Source organism: Rhinolophus sinicus, chromosome 5, assembly GCF_057876585.1.
Source record: "Rhinolophus sinicus isolate RSI-liver-muscle chromosome 5, RSI-T2T, whole genome shotgun sequence".
In the NCBI taxonomy this organism is placed as follows: Eukaryota; Metazoa; Chordata; class Mammalia; order Chiroptera; family Rhinolophidae; genus Rhinolophus; species Rhinolophus sinicus.
Window position 1 is genome coordinate 7861098 of NC_142505.1, and position 20389 is coordinate 7881486.

General features: G+C 46.9%; 1 protein-coding gene across 2 annotated transcripts in view; it reads left to right on the forward strand.

The window, feature by feature from the left end:
- SMARCC1 (SWI/SNF related BAF chromatin remodeling complex subunit C1) overlaps positions 1-15837 on the forward strand; it is a 137324-nt gene extending 121487 nt beyond the window's left edge. Inside the window, exons 26-28 of one of the 2 annotated variants that reach the window (XM_019723988.3) lie at positions 280-538; positions 12304-12480; positions 14773-15837. In XM_019723988.3, coding sequence (XP_019579547.2) covers positions 280-538; positions 12304-12480; positions 14773-14861 — 525 coding nt within the window. In that variant the 3' untranslated portion in view covers positions 14862-15837. Of the gene's footprint in view, positions 1-279; positions 539-12303; positions 12481-14188; positions 14330-14772 lie in introns of those variants that run through there. The other variant, XM_019723987.3, reaches the window with a different exon arrangement.
- The last annotated feature ends 4552 nt before the right edge of the window (positions 15838-20389 follow it).

Sequence of the window (20389 nt, forward strand, 5' to 3'; positions counted from 1 at the left end):
TGTGCAGACGCAGAGAACAATAGCCCCACTGGGTAAGGGTCACAAGGAAAGGCAGACATTATGCTTAACACAGAGGAGACCTTGAGCCCCGTAACAGGTGTCCAAGTGGAAACCTACTCAAAAAATAATGTCTTTTCTCTTGGGGCAGATGTTGCAGGAGGCAGGGTGTCTTGTAACTGTGATGAGGTCGGAAGTGCAGGCATTGGGTAGAGGTCCTGTGTGTCATCCATTCCTGAGACCCTCTCCTAGTATCATTTCTCCTCCCCTTCCTCTTAACAGTTAGAACAACAGAGGCAGCAGTTGCTTACTGAGCGCCAGAACTTCCACATGGAACAGCTGAAATACGCGGAATTGCGAGCCCGCCAGCAAATGGAACAGCAGCAGCATGGGCAGAACCCTCCGCAGGCACACCAGCACTCAGGACCGGGCCTGGCGCCGCTGGGAGCAGCAGGGCACCCCGGCATGATGCCTCATCAGCAGCCCCCTCCCTACCCTCTGATGCACCACCAGATGCCACCACCTCACCCACCCCAGCCAGGTAAGAGAAGGCTCTGCTCACGGACAAGGATGGGCTGTCCCCGTGGCACTGAGCATCAAAGGGGCTAACACACCACTGGTGACTTGGACTGTTCACAGTGTCCATTGTCCTCCAGGAAATGGTAGGCAAGTGAGAGCCGGTTTTATAGGCATCACCATGTAATGCCTGCCGTGTGCTCCTTCCAGAATCTTCTTGGCATGATGTCCTTCCTTGGGTAGGTTGGCCTCTGAATGGACAGTGTATCCCCAGAGTTCCTTAGAAATTCACCGTCGGATTGTCTGCACATTTTTTTTTTTTTTAACTTACAGACATTATTAAAGATAGACTCACACAAAAAGAATAGTACAGTGAACTCTTATGTCCCAGTTTCCACAACCATCACATTTCTGCCATTTTTAACTTTTTGTTACAGAACCATTCAACTATATACAAAAGTAGAGAGAATAGTATAATAATCTCCCAATAACTATTGCATAAAATTATCAATACTTTCTTTTCCTCCTCGCTTTGGGGTGAGAAGTAGACTTCAAAATGTATCACTAACCAATGGAAATCTTATTCTTTAAAATAACCTCCTATTATTACATCCAGCAGAAGTAACCCTAGTTCCTAAAAGCATTAGTTAAATGTCTTTGAATGCTTCATTTGTTTGAATTAGTATTCAGGTAAGGTCCACACATTGTATTTGCTGATAGTTCTGTTGAATCTCTTTTAATGTGTTAACAGTGCCCCCTCCTTTTCTTTTTCTTCCGTGTTTAATGCCATTCATGTGTTGAAGAAACCAGGGTTTTCCACTTGTGTCTGTGTCCAGTTGTGCACTCAGTGTGTGTTGTCATTGCACCAGTCTGTCTTCCCGCCTTTTCTCCCTCCCATACATTTCCCATAAACCAGAGGATTGCTCTGGATATTTTATCAGGCTCAGGCTCACTTTTGTGGGGCAGGCATTTTTCCTGTAGTCAGTTGTCTCCCTTGTGACATCTTCAGATTGGACAGTGGTCCTGGTGTTGCTGGGCTTCCCCACCAGACCTCCCCTAAGGTTTTACCTGCCATTGAGAAAGCTCTCTAGGTCAGTTACTGCATCAGGCATTGCAAAATGGCAAGCTTTCTAAATGTATTATTCCTTCTGCTCTTATTTACTTAACATTTCTCTTGAGTTTATTAGCAGTGATTCTTTTATTTAAAAATAAACAAAAAGCAAGTTTTGTTCATCAATCATTTAGTTATCCTGGAAATCAGTCCTTACAGAAAAGCTAGACAAATGCATCATCCTTTCTTCTTTCTCTATCAGTTATTGAATAGTTACTACCCCCATCCCACCCTCATCTTCAAAGGTTGGTTTGTTTTTTATGTGTTTGTCCCATCTTTAGCATGTGGGAGCCCTTTCAAATTGACAGTATTCACCACATTTTAACCACCTTGAAAGCTGAACTCACAATTCTTTCAAACTTAACTACCAACATCATTAAAACTAAAATGTTCCTTTAATTCCAGCTTTCCTCTTCCCCACATTCTGTCCCATTTTATACATCAATATGTATGGGTGTGTGCTGTGTATTTTATTGCTCTAGTAACAGTCATTCTATAAGATTTTTATAATTTCTCTATAGTAATGTGCCAAGTGCCCAGAAGAGCCGAGGGTTGTGCTTCTTGGGGTGGGATACAGATTCTTTGGCCAAAGGCATACAGAGGTAAACTAAGATAAATGCACAGAGATCTTTGGAAGCATAAGAAGGTCCCAACATGACTAATGTCAGTTGGCCTGACCTCCTCAAATGGCAGGTTTTCTAAGTCTCCTCGTGGAAATAACCAGCTATGATTGCCTGAAGAAGCTACAACTTAAAAATCTGCTATCTGACAACCTATGCTATCAACATGAATCTTTAATTCACAACTCAAAACATGTTTTAGGTACTAGTTTTTATTGGCTTTACACAAAAATGAGGCTAGATTGACTTTGGGAGGCATTAATTTTCACACACACATACACACAAAACTATTAAACTGCAATTGTAGAATTTACTACTGTCATCAGACTTGCCACTTGATCTGAGTGGTGTTTGTGGAGATAGTCTTAGAAGTCTGCCATGCTCACAGGGTACTCTCTTCCAAAGACCTTCTCTCTCTGCTTGAGTGGATCTTAAATTCTCTGTATGAGATCTAACTTTCTCCCATGTGAAGCTCTCAAAAGATACGAATGCCTAACAGTGAAGATCACAAAGTGACTTCTCAGTAACCATAATTATTTTAGAAATTTAGTGCCTAAAACTGTCAGGGTAAATTAAGAGGTAGTTCATTGTAGCTGCCTGACATTTGGTTCTTGAATGGCTTAAACCGTCATCATCTGCAGTCACCGTTCCCAGAAAATTTAGAAGTAGCTCCAGCATTTGCATGTAGCTTGTGAAAGATGGGAGAGCGGTGCTTCTGCCTTTTCCCTGAGTTACGTCCTGGTGAGAGTAGGTGTCTGCAGGCCAGGCCCGTCACCCACATGCTTCACTTCGTTCTCATTGTCTTCGTCACAGTTGAAGAACTGACACGTGGCCAGGCCACAAGGCCTTGCTGCATAGTGGAGCAGGGCCCATCCTGGGCCCCATCGCATTCCAAAGTGGTGTGCCAGCGCTGCTCCCGCCCTGTGGCGGAGGGCGGGCAGACTCAGGTACAACTGTTCTCTTAGGCGATGCTGGAAAACTAGAGTTCATAAAAATAGCCGTTAGAATAGAAATAGAAATAGCCGTTAGAATTTCTCTCCTTTTACCTGCACACAGAAATAGGTGTAAGTGAATTTGTAAAGTAAAGGATCGTGATATATGTATGACAGTATTTTGTTTTAATCTATGATGATGTACTGTCTTAGAATTTTTTATTGAGCTATAATGTATATATGGAACACTATAGATCATAACTAATTTAGGTTGGTGAGTTTTAGCAAAGAGAGTATACCTGTGTAAACAATACCCAGAAGCCCCGTCCTACTCCTCCATCTCCTCCTTCCCGAGCTTAACAACTGTCCTGATCTCAGCCACCACAGACTAGTTGGGCTGGTTTCGAATGTTACCTGATGGGTTTACCTGGTGAGTTTTGTTGGTGTCTGACTTCTTCCGTACCAGAGTGGGTCCACATTGTTGTGGCTGCTTCTGCCTTCTTTTCACTCCCCATGTTCCACCGTGGGGCTCCACCACGATTTCTTAGTCCACGGTCCCGTTATCGTTTCAGTTATTACGATTAGTAAGTGCGGCTGTGAACATGCGTGTGTCCGGTGGGCAAAGGTATACATTTCTGTTTGTGTGCCCCTGGGGAGTGGCCTTTGGTGTGTACCTGGAATGGGTTGTGGGACATGCATATGTTCCCATTAGTAGATACTGCCACAGTTTTTCCCAGAGTGCTCATGCCAGCGTACACTGCCTCGAGCAGTGTGTGAAGGCTCCAGCAACTCAAGGTAATCATTTTTCATAATTGCCCCTTTTGTGGGGTTGCTTTGCAGTTTGAGTGTAAAATCAGGTGTGTTAGAGAGTAAAATTAATAACAACAATAAATTAAGCCCTTAAATTAGTTAAAAGTTGCCTTCATGTTACCAGTTCAGGAAAAGGTGGCTGTAACAGGTGAGTCTAGCACACCGTGTTCTAGAAATCAGCTAAAGGGGCCTTTCAAATCAGGGCAGGTGAGGAAATATGAGTATTGTCTTTCCAACGAATGTTTCCTAAGTTCTAGAAAAGTTAGCAGGCCACAGCAGTTACGTTAGGAGCTGAGGATAATTACCCAGGTCCGTTGGCTAGCTTTTGGTATTTGGCCAGACTTGATGGTACGTGAAGGAAGGGGAAAAGCGGCCCCTGAACGCCAATGAGATGAGAGAATTGTTGAGAAGAACGTCAAGACAAATTTATCACTGAGTGGTTAATTTTGCAACTCTCTGACTTCCTAGAGTTTATATGATTATGTAGGTAAATAGTCTTTTCTCCACAAAATTGGCTGTCATTTTGTATAGAGCCCATTAAAATAGCAACTCAGTGTTGTGACTCTACAAGGCTGTCACATGCATATGGGCCCAGGCTGTAGAGTGGCTCATACAAACTGACACCTCATGTACTCTATTTATTTTGTACCTCTGCAGTCCACCCCCCACTTGCCCCCACCCCTTAATTCATTCAGATGCTTAGAATTTTGTGTAGAGTACTAGTCTGTATGCTGCTCTCCTTGGCTCTTTTATTATTTGGTCTTACTCCTGACTCACCTGGGAACTCCAGCTTTTTGTAGATTTTGTCCCCATAGCTAATGAAGTATCCCAAGTTAATTTGTTCCTACCAAACAAAAAGGCAAAGGGTGTACCTGTAGTAGAATGTTTCCGGTGGACGTTCGGCAGCTGGAAACTGGAGGCCACAGCCACCTTTATACCACTCTTAAGTGTTGCTGATCTTCATAAAAGAGCACTGCGCTTCATCTTTTCATTTACATTGTAAAACAGTATGATTTCATGGAGTGATTCCTGAATTAAAGCCTTACTAGTTCTCCCTGTAAGGCTGCCATTCCAGATGGCACAAGATGAATAGTCCCGATAGCAGCCAGTTCTTGAGCACACACATAGTGTCCCTTGGCCACACCCTGGCCTCAGTTTCCATGACAGCACGTGGGGAACCAAGAAGCAGAGTGGCCTGGGTGGTAGCCGCTGCTTCCTGCGGTGCTCCTGACTGTGCTCCTTACTCGAGCAAGGGCCTCACCCGGGGCTGCTGGCAATCTCCTCAAAGTGAGGTGGTCAGTCCCCCGGGCGCCGGGGTACAAATTTAAAGGACGATTACCTATCAGTGGCTTGAGTCAAAAGGAAATGACAGATCTCGTGCGTGAGTGCCGTGGAAGCTCTGCCCTCCTCTGGGCGTTGGTAGTAAAAGAGGCACTCGGGAGTAGTCATGGGTGAGCTGCCTGCATTAAGGACGCCTTTGTGAAAAGCAGAGGGCAAAGGACATACTGGTTTAAATATCTCTATGGTTTCCTTATTTAACTATAGGAATTTTTAGAAGTGCCTAAAAACAAAATAGGAATTGATCTGATTTGATGAATACTCAGACATGGTAGAAATGATGTGTTAATGATAAAATTAGGACTTTTTGCGTCATTTAGTAAAATACTGGTTGTTCAAGGAAAGTTAACCAAGGCATTGGGCACTTGGCTTTTAAGCCCCCAAGGTAGACCCTCGTACACAACCCTACCCGTGGGAAACAGGACTGAGGGAAGGATTACAGCCAGCCGTCGCTTCCCAGCCCACATACTGGACTCACAGCCCCGCGTTGATAGAGAAGGACCAGCATATCACACCAGCCGGGTATTTCTGACCTGTGCCGCCTCTGGTCCTGTTGGCCTCGTGTGATAACAAGGTTCCTGAGCCACTTTCCGGAGCAGCAGGTTACCCTCCCAGAGAGAACAGTGAGGGCTCAGTCCTGAACAAAGAGTGGCTGTGGCGGGCGCCCCCGGAAGCTGCTGTGGGAGGCGCAGCCTCGGGAGCTTGGGCTTCCCCGCACTGGGTCCCCATTGTTATTTCCGTTCTCCGGGGACTCAGCCAGAGCACGTGCTAAGGATGGTCAGAAATGGAGCTATGAAATGTGCTCAAGAGTTCCCTTTCCTAGTTTCCATGTTCTTTTCCCACCTGCCTCTTCCGTCCTAAAAAATAAAAAGTAAATCCTTAAATAATACTCCATTAGGCATGATGGGGTGTAACGCTTTAGTAGAAGAGCTAATAAACCTGAGAGTGTGAGGGGGTTTTCCACTAGGCTAAACCTAATTTTAGCACACCTCTCCATTTTTTAGGCTTCAGGTACCTGCTGGGTTTTTTTGGTGTGTTTTTTTTTAAAAAAAAGCTTGTATGTAGGTCAGACTCCCACCAGTTTACGCTTTGATACAGCTATTTTGAAGCCACAGCTCTCTGTCACCCCCCTCTCTACTGGGGAAGGAAATACCTGAATTTTTTTAAAAATGGAAAATATGTATGTGCACACTTTTTATGTTGTTTGGTAAGGCCTGCTCCTGTGCCTTACTTTCAGGTTCGTATGGGCTGGACTTCTTCATGTTTAGTAAGAATTAGTAGAAATGCCTTCAGACATTCTCATCCATTTAAAAATGGTAAGACCTGTATCAGACACCGGAGAAACCACAATGATGTATATATTTTAAAAGGATGGGGTTGCTTTACAAGAAATTGATGTGTATTCTTTCCAGTCCTCTTAAATTCTACACCGTTTCAAATTTGATCCTTAAAAATCAGCTTTTGCGAGGATTGAGGTACTCCTTTAAGGCAGGGTGGTGTAAAGAAAAAGAGAATGGGCCTCAGGTCACACAGACCTGGGTTTGTTCCTTGTGACTATGAGCCACATTACACAGCCTCTCTGAGATGTAGTTTCCTCATCTTAAAACTGGGCCCTTTCTGTCTCACAGTCTTCCTAAGAACCTGGAGCATTCCAAGAGACAGCTGTCACTGCCTGGCCAATGGCAGGCCCAGACTCAGGGATACTCTGTCTCCTCCCTGTCTGTTCTGGAAATCCACCACCATAGGCACAGCAGCACTGTGAGTCGCATAGCAGGTGACAGCAGTAACCTTTGGATGGCATAGGGACATCACTCACGCTTAGTGCTCCTTGCTTTCCTGAGAAATGTCTGTGGTCCCACGAGCAAGAGTAAACTATTTTTCCTCTAGTCCGTCCTTTTTGCTGCCACCCTTCCCAAGCAGCCATTGTCCTCTTGTACCCTGAGCACCCGTATCCCACTGGCTTTATTGCCCTGTTTGTGATAGGAGGATAGAAAGAACTTTATTTTTCAGAAGGCTTCGGAATTTACAGCGAGAGAAATAAAGGATTTTTTTTCAGCTTTTGGGCTGCTAGCCTTGGAAAACCCTAAAGCTTCCCTATCCCAGCTTGTTGCCATAAAGATATGGGGAAATAGGTAAATGGGCCGCTGCCGCTGAGCAGGTCTCTTTGGGAACGGCACTGCTGGACCTGACACAAGAGCCTGCAGGCTTATCCCCGTGCGTGGAGGATGGGCGTCACCTGGGACGCACTCTGAGCTGCTGGTTCAGAGAACTGTTCTGTTTGGAGCCAGGTGTAGGCCGAATAACTAATTCATCCCTTCAGTGGCGGCAGAGTTTGCATCACATAGTCTGCTGGAGAGGGACGGACCCCCTTCTCCAGACCTTCATCCACAGGATGTGCTGTGGTCACGGGCACATCTCTGGAGCCAGAGTACCCTGGTCAGAACTGAGCTTCTGTTTGCACACTGGGTGACATGGGGCGAGTTACTCAGTCTTTACGTCTTCCTCTTTCACAAACTTGGTGACTTAAAATTAATTTATTCTCTCACAGTTCTAGGAGCTACAAGTCTAGTCTCTAGCAAGGCCATGCTTCTTCTGGGGCTCTAGGGAAGTCTGTCCCTTGCCTCTTTCAGCTTTTGTTGGGTGGCAGCATTCCTTGGCTTGTGGCCACACCTCTCTTTGCTCCATCTTCGTTTCTCCTCTCTATGTGTCTCTTACAAGGACATTTGTCATTAGATTTAGGACCCACCAAGATAATTCAGTATCTCCTCAAGATCCTTAACATAAGCACATCTGCAAAGGCCTTTTTCCCAAAGATGGTTCCATTTACAAGTTCCAGGTATTAAGGCATGTATGTATCTGTTTGGGGGCCACCATCCAATCCACTGCAAGGTGCTATGTTGGTTAAATTAAACAACTATTTATTGTAGGAAGCAGAGCAGTCTCCTAACTGTGACACAATGAAGAAGAAAACGTGATGCCTGGAATTAAAGTGTACACGTTCAGAAATTTTTGTGCTGGCTGTCCTATGAAGTCCCTGTCACATGAACTGTTTGACTACAGCACAGTATGATAGAGAATTGGATTTAGATTCAGAAGACTTGCATCTGATTCCCATACAAGTTCTGTGACCATGAGGAAGTCTCTTAACTTTTTTGAGCTGTTGTTTTCTCTCCATAAAATGACAATATTTGCTCTTCCTCTCAGAAGTGTGTTAAAGGAGCTAGTGACATAATAGGACACTGTAACAAATAAACTCCCCTGATCATACAAAAGCCGTGTGGTGAAAGTGCGTAGATGTTCAGCTTCACTCGCTGTAACCCCAGGAAACAGGCTCAGGGTACCCTAAATGACCTGCCCAGGGGCACCCTAAATGACCTGCCCAAGGGCACCCTAAATGACCTGCCCAGGGGCACCCTAAATGACCTGCCCAGGGGCACCCTAAGTGACCTGTCCAGGGGCACCCTAAATGACCTGCCCAGGGGCACTCACCTGGGTGGGGGCAAGTGGACGTGAGCATCGCACTGTTTAGTTTCCAGTCTCGTTCGTCTGTACTTTTCCGTGTTGAGGATGATATTGGGGTGCCCTGGCCAGCTCGGGGTTTGGTCAGTCCATACCTTGCTCTAGACATCAAAGTGTGAAACTGTCATACTGAAAACAAAGTGGTGAGGTCTGAAGAGTTGTGTATTGTATCCCTTATGTGAGCACACACTTGGTGTGCTCTTCCCCTCCCCTTACCCGCTGCTCTTCTGGCCTCTTTGTGAAGGCCACAGGTATGCTTCACTGCTCTACTGTCAGTTTTCGAGAGAGAGACCTGAGAAGGGCTGACAAAATGTTCTTCCTAACTTGCTCAAGTCCTCTTGTCCAGGTTGAACTTGGTAGAAAGAGGCAGCCTATAGGCATTGATAGACCTGGGCTGTATTATCTGTTCTAGTACGCGGCTTCCATTTATCATGAGTCCGTTAATAGTGTTCTTTCATCTCCAGGTTAGGATTCTGTAGGTCTGGGCTTACAAGTAGGCCTCTTGCCTCCAACAACAACAAAAGTATCCCTTCTCTCCCTATCACAACACCTGGAGTGCCAATAGAGAACTGTTAGTAAAGACCTAGCAAGTGGGAAACAAAGTATCGCACTTAGTAATGGCCTAGGAGGTGACCTGTGGTAAGAAGGGAGCAACAAAAGGGGCCTCTGAAAGGGACATGGGAGAGTATCTCCTGAAAAACAAAGGTGTCTCTTTAGCTTACAGAGGCCTGGCCCTGATTCTTAGTATAATAATATTCTGTGTACCACTGCCCGTTTGAAACTTGGAGAGGGCTGTACCTTCCTTCACCCTCCCAGAGTTCCTCTACAGTGGCAGCCAATCCCGCGTCTCCTGTTCTGCAAGGAAAAGTCCTCCCTGTCCTCTTCACTCCATCCCATCTGCCCATCACACGCCCAGTCAGATGCCAAGCCGGCCTCCTCCTTGCTCTCACACATCCCGAGGGTGCCTGCAGGGTGAGGTCCCCACCACCTCAGCTCCCACTCTTCCTTCCCTACTCATCTTGCCCTCACGTCGCCCCTGCTCCTCCACAGAAGCTCTTCCTCTGCTCCAGGTGCTGACTCCTGCATCCCTTAAAGCTTTCTATCACGCGGGAAATCAGGCCCACATTCCTCCCTTCTCCACACCTTGGACCTAGTGCCCTGTAGCCTTACCATTGGAGGCCCCACCCCGTTTGTGTGGGACTCATCCAGCGCCCTCTGCTTTGAATCATGTCAGACAGACTGAGCGTGGATAACTTGCCTCTGAAACCTGGTTGCCTCTTTGAGCCTTCTGCCCCTCAGTTGAATTCAGGTGATGGGTGGATGATAAGGTGATGCAGTTACTTAGAGGGTCACGGTGCTCCATGTAAGCGATGGCTGGCTGAGGGGCATTTGTGTTATTTCCGGGTTGCTTAACTGTGGCCAGGACTTGTGCTTTGAAAAGTGTGCTGTTACCCTGTCCCTAGTCCCCCTCCTTCACTTGGCACATCCTCCATAATCCCACGCCACTCACAAGTTGTCTTAACTGGAAGTTTTCTTCTGCTTGCTCCTTCCATAGTTTTCCCTTGGTGTGCACTTACCCTGTGTGACTTCTAACATACCTGCCATGTGTTCCTTTCTCTGTCATTCTCCTGCGCTGCCCACATCTGTCCCAGCACCGGGGCCCGGGCACCGCATCTTTTATTGTCAGTGCTCATTGGTGTGAGCCCAGCACCTGCTCTCTTGCTTCCTTGGAGGTGCTTTGACCAAGTGGTCCTCCAGCGGGTGGGCGTCTGGGGCTCTTCTGCTGGGCTCTTGCGTGATTGCATTAGGAGGCACAGGAAGGGGCAGGTCGGCCCAAAACTCGCCCTCCTGCTGCTTCTGGGGCATAATGTTCATGTCTTATGCTTAAAAAAAAAAATCCTCCAAAGACAGTGGACGACCTCTATGCCTGATTCTTGTACCTCAGTGGGGTTCTCTTCATTGACACCCCTGTAGTGAAGGGCTCCTCTGGGTCCTGGGTCAGGAAACAGACTGGAAATAGATGGTGTGAAGTCTGAAGCTTTGTGTGTCTTTCTTAAGACAGTCTTTTTCGTAAGCAGTGACAGAGAAGTCTTCCCTTCTGCAGTACTTGTCTGTATGTTTTAATTACCTGTTACCTGTCAGGTAATCCCATCTCCCATATTTTCCAAGAGCCTCAAGCATTCTTATTTCCAGCTGTCTCGGGACTGTGTCTAGAAACCTGTATTCAGTTCCATACAGTTGACCTTACGTAGATACTGAAGTCCCAAGATTTTAAAAAAAGAAAAAACTACTTAGATTCTTTTTCCTCATTCTGTAGAGAGTATAATTTGCCCTTCTATAAAAGAGCTTCAACCTTGGTTTGTGCCCTTAAACTGTTTTCCTTTGTGCCAATTTAAAACCAAGCCCAGCAGCCAAACCACTGAGTTCAAGATCTAATAAAATCTACCATCATATCTAGAGCAGGATTGGCAGACTCCAACCTGCGGCCAGATCTGGCCCAGCTCCAGTTTTTGAATGGGCCATAGACAAAGAATGGTTTTTACAGTTTAAATAGTTGGGGGGAAACTCAAAATAGGAAGAATGTTGATGTCAAATGAAAATTATGTGAAATTCACATTTCATAAATAAATATACAGCCACACTTATTTCATATCACCTATGACTGCCTTCATGCTACAATGGCAAAGTTGAATAGTTGTGACAGACTACGGCCTGCAAAGTCCAAATATTTATTATCTGACTCTTTATAGAACAAGTTTGCTAAAAATTCTGAGGGCTCAGAAACAGAAAGGAGGTATTTTACTATTCTTATGTCTAGCATCTCCTGTCACTAATTTCAAAACAATAGGAAGGGTGAAGGAGGTGTTTGTCTTTCTCACTCTCTCCCCACCGTGCTCTCGCGTGATTCTCCAGGGCCAGTGCTTCATGGTGGGGGATAGAGGGGGAGAGTTGTGTGCCCAGGACTTGGGGATTCCAATCAGAATCCCTTTTTAATGATGTTTTCACTATAGTGACCGAAACCCACGAAGCCTGTGTGAGAAGCCCAGTCCTGACTGAGCTGCGGTCTTTGGACTGTGCACTGACTTGGAGTTAAAGTCTTTCTCCATTCCCTGTGGTCTGTGCTTAGCATTTTGTGTCCTCAGAAAGATATTTGATGATACACTGTTCCCCAAAACCAGAATGAAGGCTTTCTTTTAGGATGCTGTTTTTGTCATTGCTTCTTGTAGACACTTGGCCATCCCATGGTTTAGGGTAGTCATTCATTCCTCAGACCTACCCATTACACCTCCCCACCCCCCAAAAATAATAATAATAAGTGGACATAGAGATTGTTACAGATTATTGCTCTGTTGCTATTTCAGAGGGTTAGATATTTGTCTGTGTTCAGCACTCTTGGGGAGTGAGTTGATCCCTTTCTTCCTAGTACACTTACATTAGTACTTTATATCTCCCTCCACAGGGCAGATACCAGGCCCAGGTTCCATGATGCCTGGGCAGCCCATGCCAGGCCGCATGATTCCCACCGTCGCAGCCAACATCCACCCCCCTGGGAGTGGCCCTCCCCCTCCTGGTATGCCTCCAATGCCAGGCAACATCTTAGGACCCCGGGTAACCCTCACGGCGCCGAACGGCATGTGTAAGTACCGCACGAGGGGCTGCATTACCCCAGAGTCCCTCTGGGAGGGAGGCAGGAGGGGGCTCTGTTCTCTCCCTGCGCTTTGGCAGCCCGTGGACGGGGCGACCTGTGACAGTGAGTTCCAGAATATCACCCCCGCTGGGCAGGTGCACAGGTGATGAGTGCAGCGTGCTTCCCGTCATCAGGACTCGTGTGCCATAGACTTCATGTCATGCACTCGTGACACAGTTCTGAGGAGGCCAGAGAGACATTCCTCATCTGCTCCTGTGTAAGCCTATGTAGTGTGAATCTTGGTAGGCATAGAGCTACTGGTTGTTATTTTCCCTACAGGACCCTTTATCGATACAGGGTTCCAAATAGTGGGTGTGAAGAAAAGAACAGGAACCAGTGTAGGGCAGGAATAACACATAAATGTCTTGTGGCCACTGCCATTGGTAGTGGCTGCTTAGACTAAGGAAGGAATATTCGGGGGCAGTGTTGAGAAGGATGTGAGGTCCCCACAGGCTTGGTGGAGAAGGCACAGGTGCTGCCAAGAGATCTGTGTGACGGTGTATGGCCAGCCAGGTCATTTCTCGTGTAGAGCCCTTGCTCTGCTCCAGGCTTGGCCTCCCCAGTGGTGTTGCAGAGGCTCTGGCCTGCCCTTTACTCCGATAGTCCTTCTCAATTGAGAACAATCCAAAAACGCAGCCTTAGTGGTCACATACCCCGGCCACATGTGTGATCCCTGGTTCATTTCAAAGCTCACGTATGTGCCAAGGAGTTCGTTCCTGTACACAATAGAGCTGGGATGCATAAGAATTCCTTGTCTCCAGGAGCTGTAGTCAAACAAATGAGAAATCAACGCTTAGATAGTAATACAAGATTTCCCAGAAGTTACATGAGACCGTGTCTGGAGTGCACTGTCGTACCCTGAGGGCGGGGCATCACCAGGCAGGGAGGCAGCTGCGTGGATAAAGGCCTGTCTCATGTCTCTTCAGCCCCCTACGAGCTGGGACAGAGTAGGTGCACAGAAGAAAAGCAGGCGGCTGTCTCACTGTGTGTATAGGATCATGACAGTAGAGGAAACATGATGTCCCTTGAGTCAATGGTACATATTATGGTATAGCAGGTACCTCTTCTCCTTGACAAGAAAGTGCAACATACAAACGTGCCAGCTATCCAGGAGTTGACCAGTTTGCCATCCCTATGCCGAGATGGTATCTTTGGTCTTGACCACTGTCACATCCTGCTGATCACCCATAATTCGTGACCCTAAAGGGCCCTGCGTGGAGCACGTTGAGAATATGGAGGGTTTGGCCCCTCCACACCCCTGCACTTCCTTCCCACAAATGAGTGTTTCAGGGATTCTGAGCTGCTGGCTTGGCTCTGGGGTCCTAGGCAGGCAGGCCTCATCAGGTGAGTTGCTTCCCCTCTTCAGGCCCTAGTTTTCTCCACTGAAAGATGACACAAAGGATTAGATCAGTGGGCTTTAAATGCTTTGAAGAGCCTTGGCAGTTGGGTGGAAACCTCGTGGGGGGAGGGTCGAGTGAACTGAGTAGTAAGCAAGGCTGCACTTCAGTTATTTGTTTCATATGTTTTCATTTCTGACAAAATCTAGAGGTTTAAAAAACCCTGGATTAAATGATCTCTAGGGTTCCTTTGTACGCTAAAGCAGCTAAAGTTGAAATAGGAAAGAGCCCCAGACACTCATACTAATTGTTCCCTTCAGGACCTGACCTAGTTTTGGCCAAAAATCCAAGGACTGCAGTTCAGGCGCTTTGGGGCCTCCCAGGACTGTCCAACTTGTCAGCAGCTGCCTCGAGTGAAGTTCTCTGGCCTTGGCGGAGACAGATAATCAGCAAGAAGTTATTGATAATCTGTTTTGTGCCCAAGTAGGCTAGGCACTGTGAGAGAAAGAAAAGAAGACACTGAACTTGCCCAGGGAAGAGCTTATCATTTAACTGAAGAAATAAAATTAGCACAGAGAACCATTAAAGTACAATAAAATCAAAATGTAATTAAGTTCTCAAAAGGTCTGGAGTGATTCTTGGAATGGGTGGACCTTGAAGGAGGTGGGACAGATTCAGACACCTCCCCCCACCCCAACCACTTGGGTCGGAGAGCACCGTGAGCAGTGGCCTGGAGGTTCGAGCGGACCTGACCCGTGTGGACCGCAGCGGCAGCGATGCCTCGGGCCGCACTGGCTGCCTGCCCTGGAGGAAATTTCTTCCCGTGTCCTTGTTCTCTGAGCGGGCTCTTCCCAAGCCCCGCATGTTTCCAGCAATGACGAGTCACTCTTGGATGTGTTTGCAGATCCCCCCCCGCCGCAGCAGCCGCCGCCACCCGCAGATGGAGTCCCTCCACCTCCTGCTCCAGGCCCACCAGCCTCTGCCGCGCCCTAGCCTGGGAGACACATGGAACGTCCACGCCCAGCGCCACCAGCTGCAGTGGCGAGGACAAGACTTACGTTCCTCCGCTTCCTTGGATTTCTTTCAGGATTTTTCTTCTCACAGCCCCGAGCACGCATCCCATATCCCGTCTCCCCACCCTCTCCATGCTCCGACACCCCTCGTGTTAGGTCCTCAACCAACACTCGGGGATGCCTGTGGTGACAGTGTGCCCTGGTCCTCCTAAAAATAATCTGCGTGTCCCCTGTCCTGGTGTGGGGTATACTGGCAGTTTCTCTGCAGGTCCTGTCTCTATCATTTTTGCTCTCCTGCTATTTTTTTGCTTTGTCTTATGCTTCTATGGATAATGCCTTTTTTTTTTTTTTTTTTTTTTTTTTTGTCATTATTGCTTTAAAGGGAGAGCATCCTAAGGTAATAGGAACCAAAAAAATAGTGATGGGCAGAGGGGATAGCCAGAGGGGACAAACCTTAAGGCATTATAAGTGACCTTATTTCTGCTTATCTGAGCTAAGGATGGTGCTGATTGTGAAGCGTCATGAGGTTTTTGCTACACGTAGATGCACCAAAACTAAAAGCGATAGGGAAAGGGACACCGGTAATCTTTATCCCCAGTGAGGACTGTGAGGGCCTCCACCCTACCTGGCAGAACATACCCCGTTAGGACTTAGGTGGGGAGAGCAAGCAGTAGAACAGACACCCCCTCCATCCCCAGGCCCACTGGTTCTGGCTTTCTATGCAGATGGTTCATTGGATTGGGGGGTGGATGTTTTTGTTTTTCTGAGGGCAGTTTGAGCTTTGAGGACTGGGATTTGGGGAGGCATTCCTTAGTTCCCGAGACTAGCAGAAAGTTTTAGGAGTCTAGGGCAATGGCCACCCAGTGAATCTAGGCCACTATTCACTGCTTGTATGCATTCTTTTTTCTCCCTCTTTAAAGGAAAAAAAAAAAAAAAAAAAACTTTAAAAAGAAAAAAAAGTAGATAGTGCTGAACATTTTAGCTCATGGGACTTGGTTAGGATGGCCGGGGGTGCAAGTCCCCACACTACCTCTTGCAGTAGCCAGGGTGAATGGACTTTAGTGAAGCGGTACTTTAGGTTTGGGATGGGAATGGAGAAGTGGGGTGGGATCAGCGGCCTCTTGTACCTTCTCCCTTCCCTTTCTGAGATCTCACATTCCATCTGTCTCGAGGTTGTCAAGGAGATGCTGGGTCTGTCAAGGAACTCACTTGGCAATCAGAGTCTTGCTTTGAGGGTTGGGGTGCTCCGGCTGAGAGAATGGAATGCCATTCCAGAGGAAGAGCCACAAAAATGCCTTAATTTGAGCCCATTTCTACCCCTGCTGATGAGTGACTTGAGAGTTCTTGGTTTTCTCTTCTTGTCTTCCTTTCCTCCCCTCTGTCCTTCCATGGGTGGGGGAAGGGTGTTTTGGGTAGAGTTCGATTTCCAAAGCACCTGGCCTCTTTACTTCACATTCTCAAGTGGCAGTTTCATTTAGAATGCCAAGTGGAACATCTTTTCTATGTATTTTATAAAGCTTTACATGTGAGAGGGCATAGATAGATGTTTGTAAAAACACCTTAGAAATTCTTTTCCTTAATAGCAGAAAGCAAAAAAGAAAACCACAATTAAGATTTGCCTTTCAAACCCTCAGGTGTTGCCTCTAGCCAGGTGGCCGTGGTCACCATCAAAGTACTGGAACCAAGGAGACGTTGTTCCTTTTGTGTGTCTGTGCTAGATTCTTGGAGTAGAAATGAGCTTGTTCCTACTGGAGTTTAGTTTTAATGCATTTGCCTCCAGAAAGACCCCAGTGCCTTTTGACAATGGCCAGGGCTTTCCCTATTTCCTGCCAGTCTTTCCCAAAGGAAACTCATTCCAAATACTTACCTTTTCCACTGAGGTCTTAGAAGGAAAATGGAATTCTGGTTCATACTGTGGTCCTTGTAACCTCAGGTCTTTAATGTGATCACTTTCAAATTTAAAAGATCCAGGTGGAAATATTTTTACTATGCTGGTAATAATTCTACACAATATCTGAATTCTTAACACTGTTATGTTTCAGTGTAAGTGGTGACTTTTTCTTTTCATGTCTTTGATCTGGTTTTGTTCCTGTAATACAGCCGCTCGATTCTGTGAGGGGGGAATAATATTTGGTTTTTGTACAAACATTTCTCAGTGTGGTGTTATTTTGGAAAATGAAGGGAGGGAGTTTTGGGAGATTGGAGGAAATTGATCAAGAAGGCCTAACCTCCTCCCTCTTTTTCGATGAATAAATGGAACATCATTTCTGGATTCTAGTCCCATTCTCTGCATTCCTGTCCCAGTTTCTTCATATGTCCTATGAAGAGCCGAAGTTTTTAGCCTCATCTGGTCCTGGTTAGCAGTTGCAGTTCAGTGACTTGGGGCTTCCTAACTGACCACCTTTGTGACGCTTAAGGAACATACAGTTGAATGTCCTCACCCACTATTTATTTCCATGGTCAAAGTGAGGAAAGTGGAAGTTCTCCAGGAAGGGTGGCCAACATGCTGACAACTCCAGGAGAGGCCAAGTTTTGCTTGGTGAGCTAGAGAATGTTCGTCGGGATGCAGCTTAGCCCCATGTTGGAGGCGGCCCATGAGGGCAGGTGATGGACTTTGCACACCCACAGGTGCAAACCCTGTTCAGGAACCTGAAAGAAACCATTGTCTTCAAGATGCTTATGAGCCCAGTGAAGCAAAAGAGGCAGATTCTGTGTCTGCCAGGAGGCGCACACGCGGCTCCTCACAGAAGTGTGCAAGGCCGATTGTGCTTTGCTTCCAGAACTGTTGCAACTCTTCCTCTGGTAAGAGTGCAGGAGCCAGTTGGGTCTCACGGGATTCCTATACTTCCTTAGGGTGATGAGGGAGGTCAGTGCTTGATCCAAACCAGAGACTGGTTTACAAACTGGAGTGTGAATTGTTTTTAGAGCATAACAGGACCTGCACAATCAATGAGTCTTCCACAGGTGCCTCAGATCCTCACTGTGGACTCATTCCCCCAAATGCGATGAAGAGCAGCAGGGTTCCAACTTCAGTGCCGCCAGGATCACCTGTGGGATTGTAACATGCGATCGGCTGGCCCCCACCCTCAGAGCTTCCGGTTCAGTAGGTCTGGGGTGAGTTGTAAAATTTTGCATTTTTAACAGGTTCCTAGCGGATCCTAGGGCAGTTGGTCAAGGGACCACCCTTTAGAACCACTGGTTAAGAAGCTTATGTGGTAGATTAAGCAAGTTCACGGCAGTTCATTCTGAGTCCATTAATCCAGTAAACACTTGAGGGCCTACTATGTGCTGGGCATTGGCACTTGCATGCAGCGAAGCCATAATTATGAATAAGGTAGGCAAGGTCCCTGCAATCCCGGCCACTTAACATTCTTGTGGGGTGAGGGACACCAGACCCTTTCATAAACAGTTAATAACTAATATGATGGTTTTAGTGCCAAGTGTTTGTGAAGAAAAACACAGTATGATCAAGACTTCTGGGATAATGTATATAGTCCGAATAGGATATTCTCCCGTGATTTCTGTTCTGGTAGGTGTGGGAACCTGAGGGTTGACCTTCATTCCAGGAAAACCTTCATCTGAATAATCAGAACACCCTTTCATCTGGATGCACAAATACCAGCCCGAGGAGCACTTAGGTCACCTGCTGTGGCAGCAGGACTCTTTTGCGGACAAGTCTAGTTGCTTCACATCTGAGGCTCTCTGTTTGCCTGTGCTATGTGGCTTTCTCCAAGCTTACTTGACTTTGGGATAATGAAAATCGGGCCTTGCCAATCTTGTAGTAGACCTGCTGCCTGGACGAGATGACAACCTCCAAGTTGTGATGTCCTTTGCTAGAATGAGAGCACTTATGTGGTTGAGAATCCAGAGTTCCCTGCAGCAATGAGCTGGCGGTCAGCACAGAGCACTCAGGCCCCTGACCCTTGGCTCCTCCTTCCCGGTAATGGTACAAGCAGGCCCATTCCCAGCAGCCCCATCACCAGAACAGTCACACAGCCACCTGCCCTGCAGCCCAGACCCAGTGTCTACCCAGCACACAGGCCATTCTAGATATCCCTTTCTGACTATGATCTAGGACATGGGTCTGGACTTGTTACTATGTTGTAACCTGTTAAGAGCTCATAGCGTTCATTAACTCTTAAACTCCCAGGTGGAAGTAGGGGGTTAGAGGGCAACGCAGGGCTTCCATTCTGCCAAGTGGGGCCCTACTTCTCTCTACACCCTGATTTCTTTTCTGAAATTAAGAATGCAAAGCCTCCGTGTGAAAAGGTGTAAAATCAAGATCTTTGCTCAGGTTGGCCTGACCACATGAGCATGATCTCAGTGTCAGTTTGCAAATGTGTAAAATGACCAGTAAGATGTTTGTAGTATGGTTGTGAAGAATATGACAAATTAGACCACTGGGAAATGAAAAACAGATGTTAGTGATTACTGCTGAGAACTTAAAGCCAGGAACCATGCTGCTTCCTGTGCAGACTGAAGGATGTCCCCAGCCATGGCAACTGGAGCAGCTCCTGCTGTACATGGCAGTCCCTGGTGAGTTCAGGGGCTATGCACAGGGAGGCAGGCTGTAGCCTTGGTAATGGACCTTGTGCCTAACTTGGTACTGGAGGCAGGTTGCCAAACCCAGAAGGAACCTCAGAGGCATGTAGTCGCCACTGCCTCACAAAGCATCCCTGATGCCCAAATGTACAAGGCTTGAATGTGGGGACATGGTAAGCCCTAGAGGTCAATTTCCTTTCCTTTCACTTTCTAGTTCCTACATCTTACAGCTTCTCTTTAGCCTACCCTAACCCATGTCCCCAGAGTGTCATTTGACACCATAGTTACCACTTTGACATATATGAGACAGGTTACTGACTGTCCCAAGGTCACACAGATCTGATGCCAAATCCTGCTGTTCCTATCACACTGCACTGCCTGGATGAACTTGTGGGGTTGTCGCTCAACCAGGTGTGCTGTGCTCAGTTCACAAACTGCTGGTGAGACCTGCTAGTGAGGATCAGAATGAAACTAAATGGCATTAGCTGATTTAAAATCCCAAAATGAAAGTCATAATAGTTCGTCTCCAGGGAAGGGGAGGCTGTTCGGGAGATATAAAAAACCTTTCATATTTTATACATATACTTTACTTAATTCAAAAGTTAAAAGTATATTTAAATATTCAACAAAATTATTAAAATGAAAAACTGGTGTTGGGTAGAGTTTTAAGAAAGGGGTGGGAGAAGGGCCCCCATCCAGATCTATCCTGTGAAAAACATGGGAGTGGTTGTCATGCCCCAGATGTCAAAGGACCCATGCATGAGGCCTCCTTCCCACACAGACTGGCCTCAAGGAGGGGGTACGTAGGCATGTCCACCAAGATCCTCCATTCTGACAACCACGAGCTGAGTCGAGATACAGAGAGAAGCTACAGACACGGGAAGCAGTGTTGGGGTTGGAGGGTGCATTAGTGCCTCTGGCCAACAGGCAAGGGCAGAGCCCTGCCTAGCCCTCTGCTCAGAGAAG